This window comes from Crotalus tigris, unplaced genomic scaffold (assembly GCF_016545835.1).
Source record: "Crotalus tigris isolate CLP2741 ecotype Arizona unplaced genomic scaffold, ASM1654583v1 scf7180000017545.3456711, whole genome shotgun sequence".
In the NCBI taxonomy this organism is placed as follows: Eukaryota; Metazoa; Chordata; class Lepidosauria; order Squamata; family Viperidae; genus Crotalus; species Crotalus tigris.
This window is the reverse complement of record NW_024096464.1, coordinates 121,595-144,981: the sequence shown is the minus strand read 5'-3', so window position 1 is coordinate 144,981 and position 23,387 is coordinate 121,595. Positions and strand designations below refer to the sequence as shown.

Genomic DNA, 23,387 nt, shown 5'->3' with positions numbered 1-23,387 from the left:
CAAAAGAATCAAAAACACAAGAAACAAGACATTAAAAAGAAAAAGTGTTTGAAAAAAAAGAAGAAAAAGACTAAAACACATACTCATAATATCCTTCCTAGTTGAATGCTGATTAATGTAACACAATAGTGTTAATTTCTCATCTCTTGCAAAACAGGCCAAAAAGATTTGAAACTACTAAATTTGTTTACAAATTGTTAGCCTGATAGCTATATACTATATTAATAACAAAACAGTTAACAAGAACAACAATAAGCACAGTATATAAAAGTATAAAAATAATTTCAAATTATTATTAATAAAAGAAAGACAGACTTGAAATTCCAAAGTTTTCTGTTAACAAATTGTTTTTCTAATAACTCATAGAAAATTTACCATGGCTTCAATTCCAAATCATCCCAAATATTAACCCTAACTGATCCTGGATCAAATACCCATATTTGTTTCTTAATACCATCTCTTATCAATTGCTGATTGATTGAATACAATGAGCATGTTACTAATGTTTTTAAACTGTATGTAAACAATGCAGAAAAAAACTTAGAAACCATAAAATATTCCACCTGTAAAGGAATTTTCAGTTCCTATGAAATATAATTTACTGCATATTTAGATAAATGAAATAGTTGAACAAGGGACTTCTGGTTTGCCATCGTGGCCACCAGAAGGCAAGCTCCATCTTCCGCATTCGATTTCACTTTGCTGGGGGACCCTGGAAAGGGTCAAGAGTCACCCTGTAGGGGCAACAAGCAAGGAGGGGACCCCTGCTTGATTGCGTGAGGGCAGTAGCCTTTCCGCTTGATCTGGGGCAGCCATCCAAACCAGCAGACAAAAGACCAGCATAGAAATATGGCTCGTCACTAGGCTGCAGACAGCCAAAGTCAAACTTACCACCAGGCACTTCTAAAGCTGCCCGGATGAGACTGGGTGAGATCTGAACTTCTCTTCAATCCTAAGTATTTTCTTTTCTGTAAAAGCTGCCCAATGTATCTTCCCCCCTGTGAGGAAAGAGGGAAGGGAACTTCTATCCCACCCTCTAAGAATAGCGGTGACTGACTATTCAGGAGAGTTAAAGAATAACTTTAATCTAATTGGATTTATATGCTTCTAAAATTTGAGGACCAAAAGATTTCTTATCTTTATTGAAGACTTTGGTTTTTATTTACAAAAAAGAAATAAACTTGGAAAAAGGATTATAAAAATTTTGGACTTAAAAAACCTTAAACGGCATTGGTGACATCTTGTGGACAAGTTTGATATTACAACTTGTTGTTGTCTAAAGGGGACTTGGCTTGAAGCCCAGACTATAGATAAAGACTTTTTCAACTTGACAAATATCAGCTGTGAGAAGTTCAGCTGTGTTCTATACTCAGTTATAAAATTATTTTCATTCTCTGACTTTAAAGCCCTCAATTTAACACACCATTAAGAGAATATGGATGAAGACCAGGAACAGATTCTTTTTATGTCAAAAGCAATACATGAAACCATTCTTTCAGCTTGTGATGAAATAAGATGCTACAGAAAAGAACAAGATGTCAGCATAGATATACAAACCCAAATTTTGACTACAGTTAAAGAATCAACTATGCAGAAGATAACAGAAGTGGAACAATTAAATACTATAATAGAGGATTCAACTGACCAAAAAATACAGTCAATGAAAAATCCAGAAAAGGGACAGACAACACTGAAAATGGAAAAGACTTTCTATATAAACCAGAAGAAACTTGAGGAGCAAGAAGAAGAACAGACCAAAGGGAAGACAAACATATCAGGACAACTATGGGAATCTGGAATAATAGAGAGATGATTCACTAGCCCTTCCAAAAAAATGGCAACTGGATAGTCTCCTTTATTTCAGATAATATATATAACAACAGAGGGAGATCTATTTGATGACTTAAAAGCACTGACATGGAAGGCGAGCTGGCAAAGGAAGAAAGCCAGAATAAGGCTGAAGAAAATTGAGGTTTTGATTTATTAGAGAGGATTTTATATTACTAATTAAAATAGAATATACTCAAATAGACAAGATATGTATTTTGAATACTAGATTTTGTTATGAATTGAGATAAAGAAAATTTTGGTCACTTAAAACTTGGAAGTATAAATATTAAAAGTTAAAATTGAATATTGATGGGAAATTAAAAAATGGGGAAAACAAATAAACAAGATATTGATTGTCTATAAAGATTGAATGTAAAAGTAATTAAGATATGTATAAGCTAAAAATGTATTGATAAATGTAATAAACATGTTTATTAATAAATGTAATAAACACTAAAGATGATCATATGACCCCGGGACACTGCAACCGTCATAAATATGATCCAGTTGCCAAGCATCTGAGTTTTGATTATTCCACGGGGATGCTGCAAGTATTGTAAGTATGAAAGGTGGATTATAAATCACTTTTTTTCTGTGCCATTGTAACTTTGAACATTCACTAAATAAATCTTTGTAGGTCAAAGACTATCTTTACTTTTGCAAAAAATTAAAAATCTAAGCCAAATATAGACAAATAATGTGTTTCATTCATTATAATTTCTCTTTTGTAGATGAAGAGCCTCATTTAACTATTGAACCACATGAGCAGAAGACAGACCTCTACATTCCAGCTGGACCGCTATCCAGTGCTTTTAGAGATGTCCTAACAGATCGCTTATCAGTTGCCCAATACCACAATTTCATCAAAGGTCTCCAGCTAGACAATAAATACCTTGAGAATGAAAGCTTCTCTAGATGGCAAGGTAATTTTATTGATTTTTTAAATGAGTATTTTAATACAAGAAGAGATAGATGAACTTCCATGATGTCTAAAAATTAAGCAGGGCTGGGCCCAGTTAGTACTTTAAACGGGAAATTTCTAAAAAAACAACAACTGGCTAATTAGGAAAATGAAAATAAATGTTCAGAAAGAAGGCAATAGTACAGCACTTCTGCACTGTTGACAAGAAATCACAATTTTTGTGTTGGTGAAGCTTTCATGTCTTAAGCCACGGTGGTTGCAGATAAGCCTTGACTTACAATAATTCATTCAATGACCATTTGGAGTTACAATGGTACTGAACAAACCCAACCTATGATCATTTTTCACACGACCATTGCAGCATGGTCATGTGATCAAAATTCAGACTTTGGCAGCTGACTCATGTTTATGACGATTACAGTGTCATGTGATCACTTTTTGCAACCTTCTGACAAGCAAAGTCAAAGGGGAAGCCAGATTCACTTAACAACTGTGTTACCAATATAACAAATCAGCGATCCATTTAACAACTTTGGCAAGAAAGGTCATAAAACTTAATAACTGTCTCACTTAACAACAGAAATTTTGAGATCAATTGAGGTCGTAAGTCAAGGACTACCTGTATAGATTAAATAGGCCATAGCATGACTGTGCTTTTCATCATGATCAACATATATATTTTCAGTTCTCTCTACTTGTTTTTCCAGCTTTAAAGAATTTTTGGTTTAGTTATCCCCCAAATGCACAAACACAATGAGGCTCATGAACCACAAAGTATAAAATTCAAATTGTTATTTAAACAACTGCATGCCTTTTCAATTTCAAGCAGCTGATTCCAGCAATTTAGTACATAAGGGCTGCTTGAAAATCTATCAAAACCAACTTCTCATTTGTGGCAAGTAGGTTGCATGCATTTTTGGGGCTGGGGGCAAGGATTTCTTTGTGCAATTTCAAACCATCCCACATTACAAGAATTTGGGCTTCCTCTTATTTTTTTAAGACACTATACTGGACTCTTCACCCAATCAGTTAACCCAAACAGAAAAATATTTGTCTCTGGAAGATACTGGATTTTTCATCAATACTAGCTCTGCTCCTCTGCTGAAACCAGAAAGAAAGGTGGATGTTATCCTACATTTAAATTACAGTGCAGGATCACAGTCTTTGGTGAGAATTGCTTTTATATTGTTATTTTTCATCCTATTTTTTTAATATGGATTCTCTGTTTTCATTGACTTATTTCAACATAATTTTTATCAAAGATTTTTTCAACAAGCTATAAACAATAGAAATACTAGAAAAGAAACAGAAAATAGGGAAGAATGGTGAATGCAAGAAATAAAATAGAAAAAGAAAAAAGAAAAGATTAGAAAGAAGCAGTTTAGGATCTGTTTGACAGAGGTCATGCACTTGTATCTTATCCTCTGTCTAGTGACATCATAATTTCCTTCTTTCCATAAACTATCCTTTCTAATCTTCAAACCCATAAATCACAAATTAATCCCATATAAAAATTATCTTCCATGGTTGTTTTCTATGGTTGTCCATTAATCACAGCAATAAAAATTCAAGTTTCAACTGAAAGTTGATAGCTAAAAAAATTTGTACCATTATGTGTACTTGAATATAAACATTTCTGGCCTATTTTACAGGTCCGCCAAATATGACACAAAACCCCTTTTGTTCATATTTTCAGCATAAATTTGAAGAATCTTTACATATTCTAGACATTTTTTCTTGAGACATATACCAATGGTACAACATTTCATAAACATTCTCATTTAGATTACAACAGACATGTCAAACACAAGGCCTGGGGGCTGGATGCGGCCTGTGAAGTGGTTTCATGTGGCCTGTGAAGCCATCCTGGAAACAGTGAGGGAACGGCCTCCTCTGCCTTGGCCCTGGCCCAGGCCAGCCGGGAGCCAATGTACAATTTTGTGGTGGCCCTCTATGCTGAAACACATTCAGTCTTAGCTCCATAAGCCCTCCCCCCCGCATGGCCTGAGAGGAACAGTGAGGCTCCTCCAGTGGACCATGCCTTGGCACTTGCCTCGGTCCCACCCCCTTCTGCCAGAGACCCTCAGATCGATCCCACTCCTACCCAGGCCCCCACAGGCACCCTTGACGCAAACAATATAGAGCTGGCCACACCCACCCAGTAGGCCATACCCACTTCATCCATGCCCACCCAATAGGCCGCACCCACCGTGGCCACACCCACCCAGCCCCCTGAGGGCAACCGCAATGCTAATGCGGCCCTCAATGAAGTTGAGTTTGACATACCCTGGATTACAACATTTAAGACTAAGCAGCAGGCTGCAAAATTCAACTTCACATCAGGCAACCTGAATCTCCCAGTTCTTTTGCATCTTAAGATACAGATAGTCCTCAGCTTACAACCACAATTGAGCCTAAAATTTCTGCTGCTAAGTGAGGCATTTGTTAAGTGAGGTTTCCCCATTTTACCACCTTTCTTGCCACAGTGGTTAAGTGAATCACTGAAGTTAAGTTAGTAACATGGTTGTTAAGTGAATCTGGCTTCCCCCTTGACTTTGCTTGTCAGAAGGTTGCAAAAGGTGATCACATGACCTTAAGACACTGCCATGGTCATAAATATGAGTCAGCTGTCAAGCATCTAATTTTGATTACGTGACCATGGGGATGTTGTAATGGTCGTAAGTGTGAAAAATGGTCATAAGTCACTTTTTCAATGCTATTGTAACTTCAAATGATCACTAAATGAACTATTGTAAGTTGCGGACTACCTGTATTTTATATTTAACTCTGGGTTTTTTCCCTTGCCAGTCAAGCTTAGATATATCTTTCTCCCATTGTTTAATTGATAATCAGTTATTATAAAGGGTATTGTTTGAAACAAAAACATTATTCTTGGCAATAGAAACTCTCCTCAACAATGACAATTCTAATCCCATCTTAACATGTCCTTCTTGATTTCATTCTGGTACGATATATACCGTATATGCCGGTGTATTAGGCGACCCGGCGTATAAGACGACCCCCGTCTTTTAGCCGGGCTGCATTCCTAGAACGTCGTCTTATATGCCGGAAACTACCAGTATTTCTGGCGTATAAGACGACTCGGCGTATAAGACGACCCCCGTCTTTGGCGCCGATTTCAGTGCTCGCGGAAGTCGTCTTATACGCCGGCATTTACGGTAATTCATGTTAGTCATAGTGATAGACAAGTATTCCACTTTTTTCTTGATTTGAAAACCATTTTTTCCCCATCAATTCCATTTGTTTTTCCATTTTCACATTCTGTCAATGCTGCTAATATCAGATTTTTTGCTTTGACAACAGATGAAAAAGCAGCCATTTTCTCTTTTCCATTTTTTTGCTTTTAGAATTAGTTGGAGCAGGGAGGGGGGATTGGGATGTGAGCTCAGTTAGCCATAGTAATAACTCTGCTCTGGGAACTCAAGGGCAAACTGGGTCTGGAGCAGATAATGTTTTGACAGTCTGGAGAGCTGGGGAGAAAGGCCGCATTATAAGCTAATTGGGGAATGTGCTTTATGACAGATTATTGAGGGTGGGAATTGTACTTTGAAACTTTGTATCCAGGGGAGGGGAATTTAGTTTTGGGTTCAACTATGTAGTGCCGATACTTTGTTTCCCGAATAAAAGACTCTTTAAGGAAAACAATGCCTCAAACAATGCCAGAACCATGACACATTCTTTGTTAACATCTTCGTCTTTAACAAATCTTGTTAATTTTAAAACTAGCTAACACCCCCCAAAAAAAAATTCTTTAGTTTTTCCTTTAATATTTCTATTCCTTCCAATGGATCTTCCAAAATTATCACCAAGTGATCAGCAAACATAATTTATATATATATATTTCTCCATATCTTCACTCCAGTAATTCTTATATTTCTGTTCAATATTTCCAAAGCTAACATAAAAAGCAACAGTTATAAGGGATCTCCTTATCTAGTCCCTTTCTATATCTCACAGGGGTTTGTTAATTTTCCATTAACAGTTAACTGTGTCATTTGTGAGGTATAAATTGGTTTTACCCAGTTGATAAAATTCCTATCAATGTCCATATCTTCCAAAATGTTAAACAAAAAAGTCCAGTTCAAACTGAGAAAGACTATTTCTGTATCAAGAAAAATCAATGCTCTAGGCTTCTAATTATATTATTCTAACTATTTAATATCCAATAATTTTTGAATTTGTACTTCAGCTGTATTTTAGGTATAACTCCCTTCCACATTGACCTTAATGAATAAGGTTCTGTAAAGCTATTTACATTCTCTCAGCTAAAATCATTGTGAATAATTTATAATAATTACTGAGTAATGATCTTGTTTGATAATTTTTTGGTGAAGTTAAGTCTTGACCTTCTTTAACTATTAGTGCTATATTAGCTTCCAACCTACTCTCCAGTATCTTTCCAGTCTATAACGTGTTTTGAAATGTTTATAATAATTCATGTTCAAAATGTTTGCAATAAAAGGCTTGTAAACCATCTGGTCCAGGTGTTTTCCTTATTTTGAACTTTTGTTACAGCTTCACAAACTTCTCTTAATGTAATGGATCCATTCATTAATTGTTTTTCTGTGATTTTTAGTAAATTTTATTTCTTTAAATATTATATATTATATGAAATATTATACATTTTACAGTAGTAGTGATATTTTTTGCATCTTAAACTATCTGTTATCACACTATTTTCATCTTATATTTTTTATTTTATTGTTTTTATTTCTTCAGTTTATATGACGATCATTTCCCTGACTTATTTGCACACTCACAATCCTTTTGTTTTGCATGATTCATTTTTAATCTTTATTAATACAGTAGTTTTATCAAAAAATATTTTTATTTCTTTTTACCCGCTTTCATTACTGTTTCTTTCTGCACTGTTTCACTTAACCTCCATTTGAGGGAATTGGTTTTCCTTTTATATACTAGTCACTGGATTGTGAATGGAAAAATGTTTTGGCCATATCTCCATTTTATGAACACTAGTAACCAAATTCTTAGATATCCAAAATATACGAATTCTTGAAAAAGATTTGAGTCTTTCAGAAAAATAGTGTATTATTTGGCTCACCATTTTTGCATCTCCATGCATCTACAAGCTCTAGATTGTTCATCATGTAAAAAAAATTTGGTAATTTACCTTATTTTGTTTTAATATCTTTCCCAGAGGTTCTGTTCTGTTGTGGACAAACTACTTCATTTCAGTCTTGTCATTGTCAGCTCATAGTGACCACAAAGGCAAATTTTCTCCAAGACAATCTGTTCCTAGCCTGATGTTTCAGGTGTTCCACATCTTTCAACAGAGCATCCATGGAACTGAATCTATCCACCTTGCTGCTGGTCAAACTTCTTCTTTTGTTTCCTTCTATCTTCCCCAGTATTAGACCCTTCCACAGAAAGTCTTTAAACAGTCCTAAGTTAGAATTTGAGCCTGCTAATTTATGCCATGAGTGAGAATTCTGGGTTGATTTGTTTGATGATCCATGTGTTTGTTTTCTTGGTTGTCCATGGTATTCTCAGGAGTCTTTTCCAACACTAAAGTTCAAAAGTATCAAAACTCTTTCTATTTGCTTCTTCAAAGCCCAAATTTGCTTCCATAGAGGGATTGCTTGCACAATTCTAATCTTTGTAGATGTAGACCCCACATGGCATTTGAATATATTTTCCAAAGCATTCCTGACTGCTCTACCAATACTAGTCTATGGCATATTTATTGCCTCCTTGTTCCTTTACTGTTGATGGTTGATCCTAAAAGGCAGAAACTATCTACCACTTTGATATCTTCATTATCAGTTTCAGGGCATGTTATTCTACCTATTGTCATTAGCTGGTGTTCTTTATATTTAATTTTAGTCCCATTTTTTCATTGATCTTCTTGACATTTATTATTGGAGCTTGCAGATTTTCAATTATAATAATCCTCACCATAACACAGGTTATTGATGTTTCTTCCTCCGATTTTATACCACACTCATCTTCTTTAATCCTTGAGCACTTTCCATAGCTTGACATGATTGATACAATCAAAGGAATTTCTAAAATCAATAAAGCATATTGATGTCTTTAGGTATTCTTTGACTTTCTCAATTGTCCAGATCCATCAGCAATAATGTCTCATGTTCCTCAGGCTTTTTTAAATCCAGATTTAGTATCTCACGCATGCACTATTATATTTATTTATTTATTTTATCTAGCCCCTGGAGCAATCATGCAAGTACTATGCAGATCAAGGAATCCCATTTCCCAAAGCTGTCCTGAAGGATGATGACAAACATCTGAAGGAATGCTATTTATTTGAAGATGCTGAGAATCCAGCAGCACCAATATTATTGTTCTTTCCACAAGTGAATGATACTTTTCGCTACTACAAAGCCCCAGGTATTTCAATATTATAATTATTTTTTATTATTAATGTAGCAAAGCAAGATTATTAATGTAGACACTTCATTGCATAATGTAGTGCACAATAATTTACAGAGTGATGTAATAAAAATGCTACATAAAATACCATATTTTGCAACATAGTGTCCACAGATGTGTTACCCATGTTGACTTCGACCCATAATTCAACATTCTAACTCCAGCATCTTGAGACTAGTTTGAATATGAATGAGATCAAAGGGAACACAAAGAGAAATGGGGTGGAGAAAGGTACACAGAACTTCTATTTTAGATCATGTTCTTTTCTTTTCTAAAATGTCTTCTAAAAACCAAAATCCCAAATTCTTCTGAAATATCCAAATGTAACTGCACACTGGAAAACATCTCTATTATTTGTCTGTCTGTCTGTCTGTCTGTCTATCTATCTATCTCATTTATCTAACAAAATACATGCATACATCATGTTTTCAAAACACTATTTTGAAAAAAGCAATTATCATGTATATTCACAATAATCAGTAAAGGTCTAAAATAGAAGAGACTCAAATTGCTGTTACAGGTAGATGCAGTACTTTCATCTACGTCCCTAATAGACACTGATGATAATCTCATTTAAAGAAAATCCATTAAAACAATTTTTTATTAGAAAACACAGGCAGTATTGTCATTGTATAAAGACCTGCTTCTTCTCAGTTTCAAGAGTGCTTGCATTCTCAAGTGAACTTTTGGCCCTTGGTTCTTTCTGAGCTTGTTTACTTTGTTTGTTTGTTTTTGTAGATGTTTCATTACCAAACTAGGTGACATCAATGCTAGTAGCTACCCATTCCCTACAAACGCTGATGATATTACCTGGTTTAGTAGTGAAATTTCTACAAGAAAGCAGCCAAGCTCAGAGAGCCCCAAGGACTCCACAATTCAACCCTGACTACAAATAATTCTTTTCTATAGGTATCAAATGGACATATAAGGAAACTCTAAGTTGTCTTTATAGTAAGTTTTGGTTTGGACAATTTACATTTCAATTCCTCCCCCTTCCTTCTTTTTTAGGTGTCAAACGCTCTGAATCAGAAATGAAATACGGTAACATTGACATCTCCTCTAACAGCACTCCATACTCAACGTACTCAATGACATTCACTGAGGAAGAATATGACCAGCTGATAGAACTGAGTGAATACAATATTCTAAATAACCAACATCTGATTCTTCAGGCACTGGATAGGGCAGTGGAACGGAAAAAAAATCCTTAAAAAATAATCAACTTCTCTGTGTGGCTGTGTACACAGAATGTGAGGTGGAATATAGATGTGCATATTTTGAAAATTCAGGAATCTAAGCCAATTCCATTTTGACCCCAACAAGAAACTGCTTGAGGTCCTCCTTTCCTATTTTTTTTTTGGGGGGGGGGGGGGAATAGCTAGTGCTGCAAGTCAATGTAATAAGACTTCTACAAACAAGAATCCATCTGATCAATTTCCTTATTTTGAAATATCATTAGTACAATACTATGCTCTTTATGATTTAGATACCAGTTCTGAGCTTTATGTCTAAGTTTGTTGCTACCATGGAATACATTAGAAGCTGCCTTCAGTTATTGCTCATGATGCTTATAGCACATTACTCAGATATAAGTCACCCTTCATTTGAAATAGTTTCAAAGACCAAGGACATCTGATTGATCCTTAGCATGCTACACAAATATTACCCATCCTATGTGATACACAATTACTAGAAAGGTAAGATAGTAAATGTTTATATAAATAAAAAAAAATGTTCTGAGTACCAGTGTCATTTCATGAAATAATCCTCTATTTCCTTAAAGATTTAGCATGGAACCCACGTAGTCTCAAAACAGGAGTCCCCAAACTTCATAATACTGTGAGTCCCTACAATGAGAAAGTGAATCTGAACAAAATTATTGATTTTCTTGTGGTTACAGGGGGTTAAAAAAAACACCACTTTTAAACATTAACATTTAACTTCTGTATCAAATAAATAATGATGGAAATGCACAACTGTATTTATAAAACATATGTCAATAATTTTTAAAAATATTAGAAATCAGCAAAAAAACATTAAGCCACATTTTTAATGGGATGGATGAACTTGCATACTTTTGCATAATCCCTGTAATCTGAATTTCATTTTAAAGATGCTTTCATTCACAAAAGTCGGGGAGGGGGGAAGAAATGGACATTTCCTTGGCTGAAATCAGTTTCTCTTCTCTTTAAATGCTGGAGTTTACAAAACTTCCACGAGCTGTACATTGTTTTGGTAGATAGGCAGTGGATAGGCAGTAATATACCAATAGAGGAGAATATTTGCAGCTCACAGTTGAAGGGAGGGGTCCTTGGGACTCTCTGAGCTTGGTTGTTTTCTTGCAGACATTTCATTACCCATAAGCACTGATGATGTTACCTAGTTCAGAGGGTAATGAAACATCTGCAAGAAAACAACCAAGCTCAGAGAGCACCAATGACCTCTCATAGGCAGTAATGGCAGAATATAGCAGCATCTTCATCTTAGCCATATTATGCATGGAAGTCAAAGGCAGAGATGGGATGTGAGGGGGAGACAAAGATAGGCAGGAGGGAGGAGTTCACATAGGACAAAAGAAATAAGTCAGTCACTAGTTGTAGGGTTAGCTCTCTGTTTATATACAAGCAATGTATTGACTCATTTCCAGCACTGATGATACCACCTAGTTGGGTGATGAAACATTTGAAAAAAAACAACCAAGTTGAAAGAGCAGTAAAGACCCCACAGCTCTCTTGAAGTTCTGAGTTCTTAAAAAGCTGAGCTGCCATTTAGTTTAAGGCTCAGCAGGCCACTTCCAAGATCTCCCCCAATTGCCATAGGTGTATACTATAGGCCACCCAACCAAACAGAGGAAATAGATGAACTTTTTGCTAGTCAGCTAACTAAGGTATGTAGGAAGCACATCACAATAGTAATGGGGGACTTTAACTACCCTGACATCAACTGGGAGACAAACTCTGCACCAAGTGGAAGATCAAACAGATTCCTGACAAACCTAGCAGACAACTTTGTCTCCCAAAAAGTAGAGAAGGGTACTAGGGGATTAGCCATTTTGGATCTAATTCTCACTAACAGAGATGAAATGATAGAAGGTGTTGAAGCCACAGGAACCTTGGGAGGAAGTGATCATGCAATATTGGAATTCAATATGGAAGTACAAGCAATAGGATGCAGTCACACTAGAGTCTTGGACTTTAAGACAGCTAATTTCAATAAACTTAGAGAGGGCTTGGGAAGGATTCCATGGATGAGAATCCTCAAGGGGAAAACAATTCAAGAAGCTTGGGAAATTTTGAAAAGTGAGATAATAAAAAACCAGTCTAGCACAATACCAACAAAGAGGAAAAATAACAGCTCTCAAAAGAAACCAGCATGGCTGCATAAAGAACTCTCTGATAAATTGAAATATAAAAAGGACAAGTTTAGAAAATGGAAAGAGGGGCACATAACTAAGTCAAAATATCAGCAAATAGCCCAAGCCTGCAAAGTTGAAGTGAGGAAAGCTAAGGCTCAAAATGAACTAAAACTTGCGACCAAAGTAAAAAATAACAAAAAAGCTTCTTTCAACATGTAGAAAACAAGAAAAAAGTGAAGGAAATGATTAGTCCATTAGTAGGTGAAAGTGACAAGAAGGTGACAAGCAACAGGGAGAAAGCAGAACTATTTAACTCGTTTTTTGCATCTGTCTTTATACAAAGGGAAAAAGCAGACCAAACTATCAAAAATAGTGCCATAAAAAACAGAATAGAAACACAAGTTAAGATAGGCACGAAAATGGTAAATGAGCACCTGTCCAGCCTAGACGAGTTCAAATCACGAGGACCAGATGGATTACACCCCAAGGTTTTCAAGGAACTGGCAGATGAGATCTCAGAACCACTGAACTATATTTTTCAAAGATCCTGGAGCACTGGGGAACTACCAGAGGACTGGAAAAGAACTGATGTAGTTCCCGTCTTCAAAAAAGGAAAAAAAATGGATCCAGGAAATTACAGACCTATCAGCCTGACCTCAATACCTGGGAAGATTCTGGAAAAGATAATCAAACAAACAAATTTGTTTGAGGCAAACCAAGTCATTACTAAAAGCCAACATGGGTTTGTCAAAAACAGATCATGCCAGACAAATCTTATTGCATTCTTTGAGCAAGTGACAAAATTAGTAGACCAGAGGAATGCTGTGGATATAATTTACTTGGACTTCACTAAGGCATTTGATAAAGTAGATCACAACCTACTACTTGATAAGATAGAAAAATGTGGGTTAGACAGCATCACCACCAGATAGATTCGTAGCTGGCTGACTGGCCGTACTCAACATGTGGTCCTCAATGGAACCACATCTACATGGAGGGAAGTGTGTAGTGGGATGTCCCAGAGCTCTGTTCTGAGCCCAGTGCTCTTCAACATCTTCATCAACAATTTGGACAAGGGGATAGATGGGGAACTCATCAAGTCTGCAGACGACACCAAGCTAGCAGGAATAGCCAACACTCCAGAAGACAGGCTTAGGATACAGGAGGATCTGGACAGACTTGAACACTGGGCGCTATCTAACAAAATGAAATTCAGTGATGAAAAAAGTAAGGTTCTACACTTAGGCAAGAAAAACCAAATGTACAGGTATAGTATAGGGGGTACCTTGCTCAATAGTAGTAACTGTGAGAGGGATCTCGGAGTCCTAGTGGACAATCACTTAAATATGAGCCAGCAGTGTGCTGCAGCTGCCAAAAAAGCCAACACAGTGCTAGGCTGCATTAACAGAGGGATAGAATCAAGATCACATGAAGTATTAATACTACTTTACAATGCCTTGTAGGGCCACACTTGGAATATTGTATCCAGTTTTGGTCACTGTGATGTAAAAAAGATGTTGAGACTCTAGAAAAAGTACAGAGAAGAGCAACAAAGATGATTAGGGGACTGGAGGCTAAAACATATAAAAACGGTTGCTGGAATTGGGTATATCTAGTTTAATGAAGAAAAGGACGAGGGGGGGACATGATAGTAGTGTTCCAATATCTCAGGAGCTGCCACAAAGAAGAGGGAGTCAAGCTATTTTCCAAAGCACCTAAAGGCAGGACAAGAAGCAACGGATGGAAACTAATCAAGGAGAGAAGCAACCTAGAACTAAGGAGAAACTTCCTGACAGTGAGAACAATTAACCATTGGAACAACCTGCCTCCAGAAGCAGTAAATGCTCCAACACTGGACATTTTTAAGAAGAGACTGGACAGCCATTTGTCCGAAATGGTATAGGGTTTCCTGCCTGAGCAGGGTGTTAGACTTGATGACCTCCAAGCTCCCTTCCAACTTATTACTATTATCATCATCATCATCTGAGGATACATGAACATGCACCAAAGATATTTCCCCATAATTACTACAGAAGCAAAGCAGCTGCTTCCAGTCAGATGTAGTTTCTTTGAGCTGTTTCACAGGGAAGACAGAATAAAATAACCAGAGCCTTTCATATACCTCATAATGTGTCTCACTTCTTCAAGAAAGCAACAAACTATTCGACGAATCATTTATCGCAGTTGACACAATGCTTGCCCTTAAGAAAGAAAAATTGTCTTTTCTATTTGTACTGACTCTGTTGTGGATGGGAGCAGTTGAACTAGTGTTAGACAGGAAACAGTAATGGTGTTGATCATTGAGTCTTCCATTTTTCCATTTGGCTGTATGCTACCCCTGCCAAAAGTGAACATGAAATTATTAGCATAATATAAATGCAAATGAAGATAGGTTTTCAGGCCAGTGCCTAAATGTTGAACAGATTTCTCTGTTGCCCTGTAACAATTCCAAATGTCAAAATGTGTGTATTTAAGCAACTATTTTGAGAAGTCAGAAAAGGGGGATTTTTCAGTTACTCAAGAAATAGCCTTTTAGAAATTATTTTCTGAGTTCTACGAATCACACAATCAGTATACAGTATCACTTAGATAATATAATGCCCAGTATAGAGGTTGTGATCATATAAGATGTTAAACCATCCTGTTTGGTTAATACAAACACTAATATGGTAATGAAACATAGGTAGACCTCAGAGAACAACACACACACCAGTCATAAACTACATATACCTCTCTGCTGCTTTAATACAAATGCACATGTACTTTTATCTTATCTCCTCCACCAACTGGCATTGTAGTAAAAAAGTTGGGGCTTAACCAAAGCTAATAAGCATGTTGTCCAAATCTGTAGTGATTGCTTTTTGTCATAAAATATGACATGAAAGCAACATCTAACTATAAAAAGGTCAGTGGTGTCTGACTCCAGGGCATGGGTCGGCAACCTGCAGCTCTGGAGCTGCATGTGGCTCTTTGAGCCTTCTCCCTTGGCTCCCAACCTTCTCTGCCATTTGCAGAGAGAGAGAGAGAGAGACCAAGGCACTTGCGCTTCCCTTCTCTCTCTCTCTCTCTCTCTCTCTTTCTGTGTGTGTGTGTGTAAAAAAGAGAGTGGCCTCACCCTGTTCTCCAACAAGCTGACAAGCTTATTGGGTGGGGCTCCTGCCTTGGCTGTGTCTCTGCAGGAAGCAGGAAGGGAAAGACAGAGCCAGCCCAATAAGAACCTGTGTCAGCTTGTTGGAGAACAGCTTGAAAGCCAGCTTGCCAGGTAAGCAGAAGATCGGAGAGAGGGAGAGAGGGGGGGAAGAGAGAGGGGGGAGAGAGGGAGGGAGAAAGGAAAGAAAGAGAGAGAAAGAAAGGGAGAGGAAAGAGAGAGAGAGAGAGAGAGAGAGAGAGAGAGAGAGAGAACTCATGCACAGCAGCCTCTATTTCTTTTTAATTAAACTCTTCAATCAAGTTTCTCCCCCTCACATGTGCACGAGTACATGTGCAAGTTTTGCGGCTCCCAGTGTTTTCTTTTCTCAAAGTGGCTCTTTGAGTGTTTAAGGTTGCAGATCCCTGCTCTAGGGCATCGGGCTCCTCTCCATTTCTTGGCTGAGGGAGCTAGCTTTGTTTGAAGACAATTTCCATGGTTATGTGGCCAGCATGGCTATACAACATAGGTGCACAGAATGCCGTTACCTTCCTACCAAAGTGGTACCTATTAATCTGCTTGCATTTGCATGCTTTCGAACTGCTAGGTGTGCTATCTAACTTGAATATTCTTATTATCTAAATTTTAAAATTGATATGGGCTACAAGCTTGGATAGGAAAGGAACAAAGCAGAAACAGGAGATTTCCTGTTAATGCTATGCTTTGTATGTTATGCTATGCTAATATAATAATTTATTTAAATTATTATAAATCCATCCACTCTGATAAAATCAGGATTGCCTACAAAACTAAAAAAAGTTATAAAACATACAACTACATAGACAGCCTAAAAATATAAGATGACTTCTTGAATCTTAAATCTCAGTATAAAAGGCAGGAATGATAATGATATATTTAAATATATTAAATATATCATCTTTTTTAAAAAGCACTTTTAGTACATCACAGCTTCTGTCTATTTAACACTATCTAATGCTGCAATATCTTTACAAAGGCTGATAAAAGTTATACAACTGCAATGGACTACAGTAAGTCAAGAAAGGCTGATCTACATGGATTGAAAGTGGTTTTCCAGATTTACACAAACTTCTTTTTCATCCCCATGAAAAGGTATTAAGAAATCTTTTGCATGCCAACCATATATACTACTGCTCTTTCATTATGCTTATAATTACATATTTCACAATACCACAGGCTGTTAAATTAATTAAGCATTACAGTATGGGTGGATTGATTTATGAGAGAGATTATTTATGACATTTGGTGATTCTGGGAAAGCAGTCAACTGAAATAAATAAAAATCATCTGGAATATATCTCAAATGGTAACATAGTAGATTTAAGATTTAAAACATGTGGGATCAATCACAAAATGGTGATCCAAGGCTGTAAATCTGGCCGCCAATATTTGGACACCCACTAGATTGCAATAAAGACATAACTAATAAGTACAAAGGAAGAGTCATCATAATTTATCTTATCATAACTCAGGTGATTGTATCTGGGCTGCAAAATGCAGCAACATGGGCAGTTATTGGCATGTTAAACCTCTGTTCTACAAACAATTTGCTTCCAGGTCCAGTTCAAGATTCTGGTGAGGACCTATAAAGCCCTGTATGGCATGGAGCCAAGTTATTTGAGGGACCACCTTACCCAGTGACTTCTACCCATCTCATCAGATCCAGCAGAAGAAACTTGTGAGTTTCATCCACTAAAAATTGTCATTTGATGGATCCAAGAGGAAGGCCTTTTTACACACTATGGAACATCATTCTGCCCCCCTCCCAGAGGGCAGGCTGACCCTGATTTTTCTGGTCTTCTGGAAGGGCTTGGAGACCTGGTTTCCCATCTAGCTTGGAGATGTGCGGTTCTTGAATGACTATAGTCTCCTGGTGATTCTATCGTGTGCTTTTAATTGTTTTTAATGTTTGTATTGTTTATATTGTTATTTTATTTTATTTTTTTAATGGCAAAGGAGTGATTAAAATGCTATTTTGGAAAGTTCAAACAGAATAAGGCCCAGATAGATTTGAAATAAGATTTTAAAATGGAATTTCTGGGTATACAAGCTTAGAAATAAAAGAACAATTTCATAATTTCTGCAACTGAACCCTCTTTTTTAACAACCATAATTATGACAAGTCAAAATAAACATTCATATTCAGAGTTGTCTTCTTTCTTTTTACTGTAAGCAAGAAGATTATTAAAAGAAATTGTGTAATTAAAGTATTTAGTTTCCTAGAACAACTTCCTTGATGGAATATTTTTCTAGAACTCATGATTGTTAAAAGTAAATGGCAGGAAAAAAACAATCTTAATTAATAATGCACTCAAGGAAAGTTGTATCCCACCAAATTTCCTATGAATGTGATGTAATGTGACATTTAATCCAATCAATACATGGGGTGGCTGGATAGAGCTCCTTTCTGGAATGGATTCTGACTAGGAAGAGTTGTGAAGGTGTTTTTTGCTTGCGATGCCATGGATGCGATGGAGAACTCATCTCTAAAGTGCCAACAACTGCAGAGGATCTTGTTGTTTTCGAAAGCTGGCGGGTTACAGGGAGCCACTAGTCTCTTATACTCAAGCAAGAGCCATAAGATTCTATAGGTCCTCTACTGATTGTTGATCAAAGTTCAAGCACATGAACCAAATGCAGAAAAAGTGGCTTTACTACTGATAAGGAAACAAAATTCTAACTACAAAGGGAGACATGGATATCCTTGTGACTAAGGGCATATCTAGGTCTAAGTTATTATTATAATTCATTGACACTGCATTTACCATGGAAGAGGGAAGGAATAAGGAAGCCCAGCAGCAGATATCCTTGAATCATGCTGCCTTTCAAGGTATGAACTCTGTAATCAGTTAGTCACTACCAGGCAAAGATTGGCACAATATTAAAAATTCCATTCTACATAAGAGACACAACCATTTCTGCAACTGAACCCTCTTTTTTAACAACCATAATTATGATAAGTCAAAATAAACATTCATATTCAGAGTTGTCTTCTTTCTTTTTACTGTAAGCAAGAAGATTATTAAAATAAATTGTGTAATTAAAGTACTTAGTTTCCTAAAACAACTTCCTTGATGGAATATTTTTCTAGAACTCATGATTGTTAAAAGTAAATGGCAGGAAGAAAACAATCTTAATTAATAATGCACTCAAGGAAAGTTGTATCCCACCAAATTTCCTATGAAAATGCCTAGGGCATTTCAAAATAAGAAAACACACTAATAATACTATAGTTAGATATGGATGCATAGATGTGATTCAAGTTAATTCAGTTCTCTCTGGTTTAAGTCTAACATGCACTCCTATCTTTCTAGCTTATCTAGAATGAATTAGGAGATTTACAAATGAAGCTAAGCCATAAAGTTTTTCTCACCAGATTATATGGATTTAGCCATTGTGGTTTTATAAATCTTTATTTATAGCATAGTATTATCCAGAGAAATGTAGTTCAGCCAACAAACTATTAATATGTAATCTATGATGCTATTAATAAGATGATGAACAGTCTTAGCTGAAACTACTCTTCATCGAAAGACTTTGAGGAGGAGTTAATTGAAGTTACTCTGTTACAGAGTTCTTGTTTGAACTGGAGATACATTGCTTTTGCAGGGATAGCAATTAACACAGAAAACAAGGCAGTGAAGGCTTTTTATCAATGAAGGAAAATATTTGTAGCTCAGGGTTAAAATGTGGGGTCTTGGTGCTCTCTGAGCTTGCTTGTTTTCTTGCAGACGTTTCATTATCCTTGATTGGGGTATTGCTTACTTGATTGTTGGTCTGAAGGTGACCTTGGAGTTAATCTATGCTGATCTGAGTGCTGATTACTGTCGAGAGGTGCTGGAGTCTTTTTCTCTTAGTCACCTTCAGACCAACAATCAAGTAAGCAATACCCCAATCAAGAAACTGCCACAGAGCCATTAGTAAACAGGCCAACCAAAAAATCCCTAAGACTTTCCTCACCTAGTTCACTTACCACTGATGATGTTACCTAGTTAGGATAATGAAACATGTGCAAGAAAACAAGCAAACTCAGAGAGCACCAAGGACCCCTCAAGGCTTTTTATGTTTTATGTCTCCTGCCCAGTCCTTCCCCAGAGACCAAGTCTTCTTCACCAGCAGTGAGTATCCCTTCTTCCTCTCTGGGATTTTGGATGAAGCTGCCACCTGCAGCCAGCCAAGTCCCTCCTTCACATTCTGGAGTCTTGAGAGCTCCAGAAGCTCTCACCCTTCTGGATCTTCACTTCTGGACTTTTCTTCTTCCTTCCCAACCAAGAACTGACAGATGTTCCACACACTTAACTTCTCTCTTCAACCTTTCTCTCCAGCCAGTCTCTTCACTTTGTGCACATACAGGTGGTCCTCGACACATGACCACAATGGAGCCAAAACTTTCTGTTCTTAAGTGAGTTATTTGTTAAGTGAATTTTGCCCCATGTTATGACTTTTCTTGCCACAGTGGTTAAGTGAATCACTGCAGTTGATAAGTTAGTGAATCTGGCTTCCCCGTTGACTTTGCTTGTCAGAAGATCGCAAAGGGGGGTCACATGAGCCTGGGACACAGCAATGGGCATCAATATGAGTCAATTGCCAAGTGTTTGAATTTCGATCACATGATCATGGGATGCTGCAAAGGTCATAACTGAAAAATGATCATGAGTCACATTTTTATCTCCTTCTCTCCCTCTCTCTCGTGCTCACCCCCCCCCCCAATTTTTAGGTTAGATTGGCAGCTTGTCTCTTAGCAACTGAGGAGGTGGGTGACCTTCCAGGGCTTCACTCCCCAACACCAACGTTCCAGGCTGGACTAATGGGGCTGCTGTCTCATTACCCAATTCAACTCATTGGGCTCCCAGAAGCGCGGCCTCCCTTCAAAATGAGAAGTGATCTTTTTTTCTTCTTTTCCTTACTCCAATGGCTGCCTCATGGCAAGCCACTAAGAATCATACGCCACATACAAATATCGCCACATTGTGGCCCTGATATAATAGAGAAGGCTGAAATTGTAACCTCCATTACAGTTAAGCCCCAATTAAGCTTTTTTATGTTATTGGGAAGCTAATGAAATGTTTATTAATCCCAATTCTGAAGTTATGTACCCCTGAAAGCATAGTGACCTTTTACTGTGGAATATACATTGCTGTGGTTTCCGTTCTATGAAAATCAATTTTTTTTTCTCTTAGTCTCTTTAGCATGCAATCCGTTCCTCTTAAAATATGACAGAATAAAATAGTTACATAGAACTCACTATTTATTCTCTTTCAGATCTCAGTCATGGTGGCTGGAGCTATAGTAACCATTTTAAATCTCAGATGACATTAATGTAATTATTTGCATCAAATATTAAGACTCAGAAGCACCATTGCAATGTACACAGAGTACATATAGGATGCTTCAGGAGACCAGGGCTGCATCCTAATATGAAATTCTCAGTGATATCAGATATCTGACTAAACACGACTGGAGGTAGGACTGATAGTAGGATTACCAAACTGGAGGTGATAAAGAATTATAATCAAAGGGCAGCAGGTACCTTGAATGGCTGAGCTGAGAGGCAACGCCACTTTCTATACTGAGGCGATACCAATTCGGCAGCTTCATTATCAATGTTCAGGCAGATAGTAATCAAGGAAAGAAACTTCACTCAGTAAGCAACACTCTGTTTTGGAGGTTTGTGCAATGCTTGGCAGGTTCTTAACACCTGATTTTGATCTGATTTTAATTGGTTTTTTTTAAAAAAAAAATAGTTGCTGGTTGTTGGGGGGTGGGGGTTTCCTATTTTTTCCTAGGAGATTTGAGAGAGGCAATTCCATTCTTGCTACATGCCTACGGATTCTTTCTGCTGGTGAAATTGCAAGAGGTGGAGCTGTGACTCAGTGTTTATAACACCCACTTTTACCATTTCAAAGCTTGTAAATAACTTTTAGAGCCATTATTATTTTAGAGGTGTTCTTCATAGGGTGTCACTTGGACATAATGGTTTCTAGAATGGGATCACTTGCTACTTTCCTGAAGGTAAGAACTATAAAACTGGAACGAGACTCTTTGGACAGGTTGTCCCTATTGGTGTGCATGCACTTCTTTTTGTCCTATCTAGAAAAAAGGAGAAACCAGTTAGTTGAAAACAAGACTTGTAAAAAGCTGTCATGCATGGCTTTGATCTCATATCATACAGAGTAAGTTTTGTCTAAATCCAGATATGAAAAGTGCTGCTGATATATATATGAAACAAGCAGAAAAGAAAGTATGTCTGTACTATATGCTGATGCTATTTCTGTTGGTTAAGCTGTTACGGTTGGTTAGCAATTTGTATTGTTTAAGGAATATTTGTAAATGTATATGGAATGCAAATTAGAGGAAATGCCTGTAACTGTTAAAATGTACTACAACATATGTATCTCTTGTCCCTCTGGCAGTATTGTATTTTATAAACTTATTTTATTTGGCAAGTTCCAAACAGCAAAACAAAATTTTGGGGAAATCAAGAGAGTCAGCGTGCTGTTCAAGCACATGTAGGATGTAAGATAATCAATGTAAGACAGAAAATTAAAAATGAATGTTTTAACTGGGCAATAATTTTTACTTTGAGGATAGCATGAACAGTTAGTTAATGTCTTTCTTGAGCAGCAAGAACAATTTTTAAGAGAAATTTCCTAAGAATTCAGTGTATCTGCTTTTTTATTATTGCTACCTTGTCAGTCAACTAAACATTAGTTTGGAAAGGGGTATTACTGTCTTTGCTAGAATTCATTTTTCTCTGTGCCTCTCATCACAGCTAATTGCATTTTTACTTGGAAATCATGCCCACTAAATTTCAGAAAACCACAGCTGCCAAGTAACCACGTCAGCAAAATTTATAATTTTGTTGCTGACAGTATGAAATTAGGTAATTTGTGTTCCTCACTTCTAGCGTAAGGACTACTTACAGTATTTTAGGAAATGAATTCTTGAGTTCTTCCTCATGTACTAATACCAAGCTTAATACCAAGCAATGGATGGACACTAATTAAGGAAAGAACCAACCTGGAACTAAGGAAAAATTTCCTGATAGTAAGAACAATTGATCAGTTGAACACTTGCCTCCAGGAATTGTGGTTGCTCCATCACTGGAGGTTTTTAAGAAGACAGTGAACAACCATTTGTCTGATTCAACTCTTGACAGTAAATTTCAGCTGTCCAAGCATTTAGCTTAGTCAGGAAATAGATCCATAGAAGACTTTCAAACACAACTCCAATTACTTTCTTTCCTGCAGATAGGAATGAAGCCACAGATATCACAAACTGCCTATGGCAAGAGACAGAATTCAAAATACATAGAAAGATTAATGATCCAGGATTAAATTCTAGAATTTGTCCCCTTGCCTTCCCAAAGCAACAATTACCAACCCCAATGGCAAGAGGAGATTTTGCCTTCTTCTCTTCATGGGATGCTGATACTGGATTGTTCTAGGCATGAAAGGAGAAGTTGAAGTTGAAGTTGACTGAAGTTTAAATTCACACATAAAACATTTTCCGCCCCAAGCATTTCCCACTTTTATTAATTTCAGTATGACTTGAGGTTGTGAGAGATTGCCCATTTCTATGGAAGTTAGGCATGCATAAATATTAAAATTTCATTAATACAATAACAAAAACCAGTTGACTAGATTGAGGAATCCTAACAGTCCATTTAGGAATATATGTTT

At 36.9% G+C, this 23,387-nt stretch overlaps 2 protein-coding genes across 2 annotated transcripts in view; both read left to right on the top strand.

The window, feature by feature from the left end:
* The window catches only part of LOC120304281 (cytosolic phospholipase A2 epsilon-like), a 45,908-nt gene extending 35,395 nt beyond the window's left edge, over positions 1–10,513 (top strand). The window contains exons 17-20 of the mRNA XM_039334672.1: positions 2,562–2,753; positions 3,753–3,919; positions 8,959–9,142; positions 10,193–10,513. Coding sequence (XP_039190606.1) covers positions 2,562–2,753; positions 3,753–3,919; positions 8,959–9,142; positions 10,193–10,395 — 746 coding nt within the window. The 3' untranslated portion in view covers positions 10,396–10,513. The remainder of the gene's footprint in view (positions 1–2,561; positions 2,754–3,752; positions 3,920–8,958; positions 9,143–10,192) is intronic.
* An 11,126-nt stretch (positions 10,514–21,639) lies between these two features.
* Positions 21,640–23,387, top strand: part of LOC120299849 (cytosolic phospholipase A2 epsilon-like) — a 78,401-nt gene continuing 76,653 nt past the window's right edge. Inside the window, exon 1 of the mRNA XM_039325144.1 lies at positions 21,640–21,717. Within this exon, the coding sequence (XP_039181078.1) occupies positions 21,679–21,717 (39 nt within the window). The 5' untranslated portion in view covers positions 21,640–21,678. The remainder of the gene's footprint in view (positions 21,718–23,387) is intronic.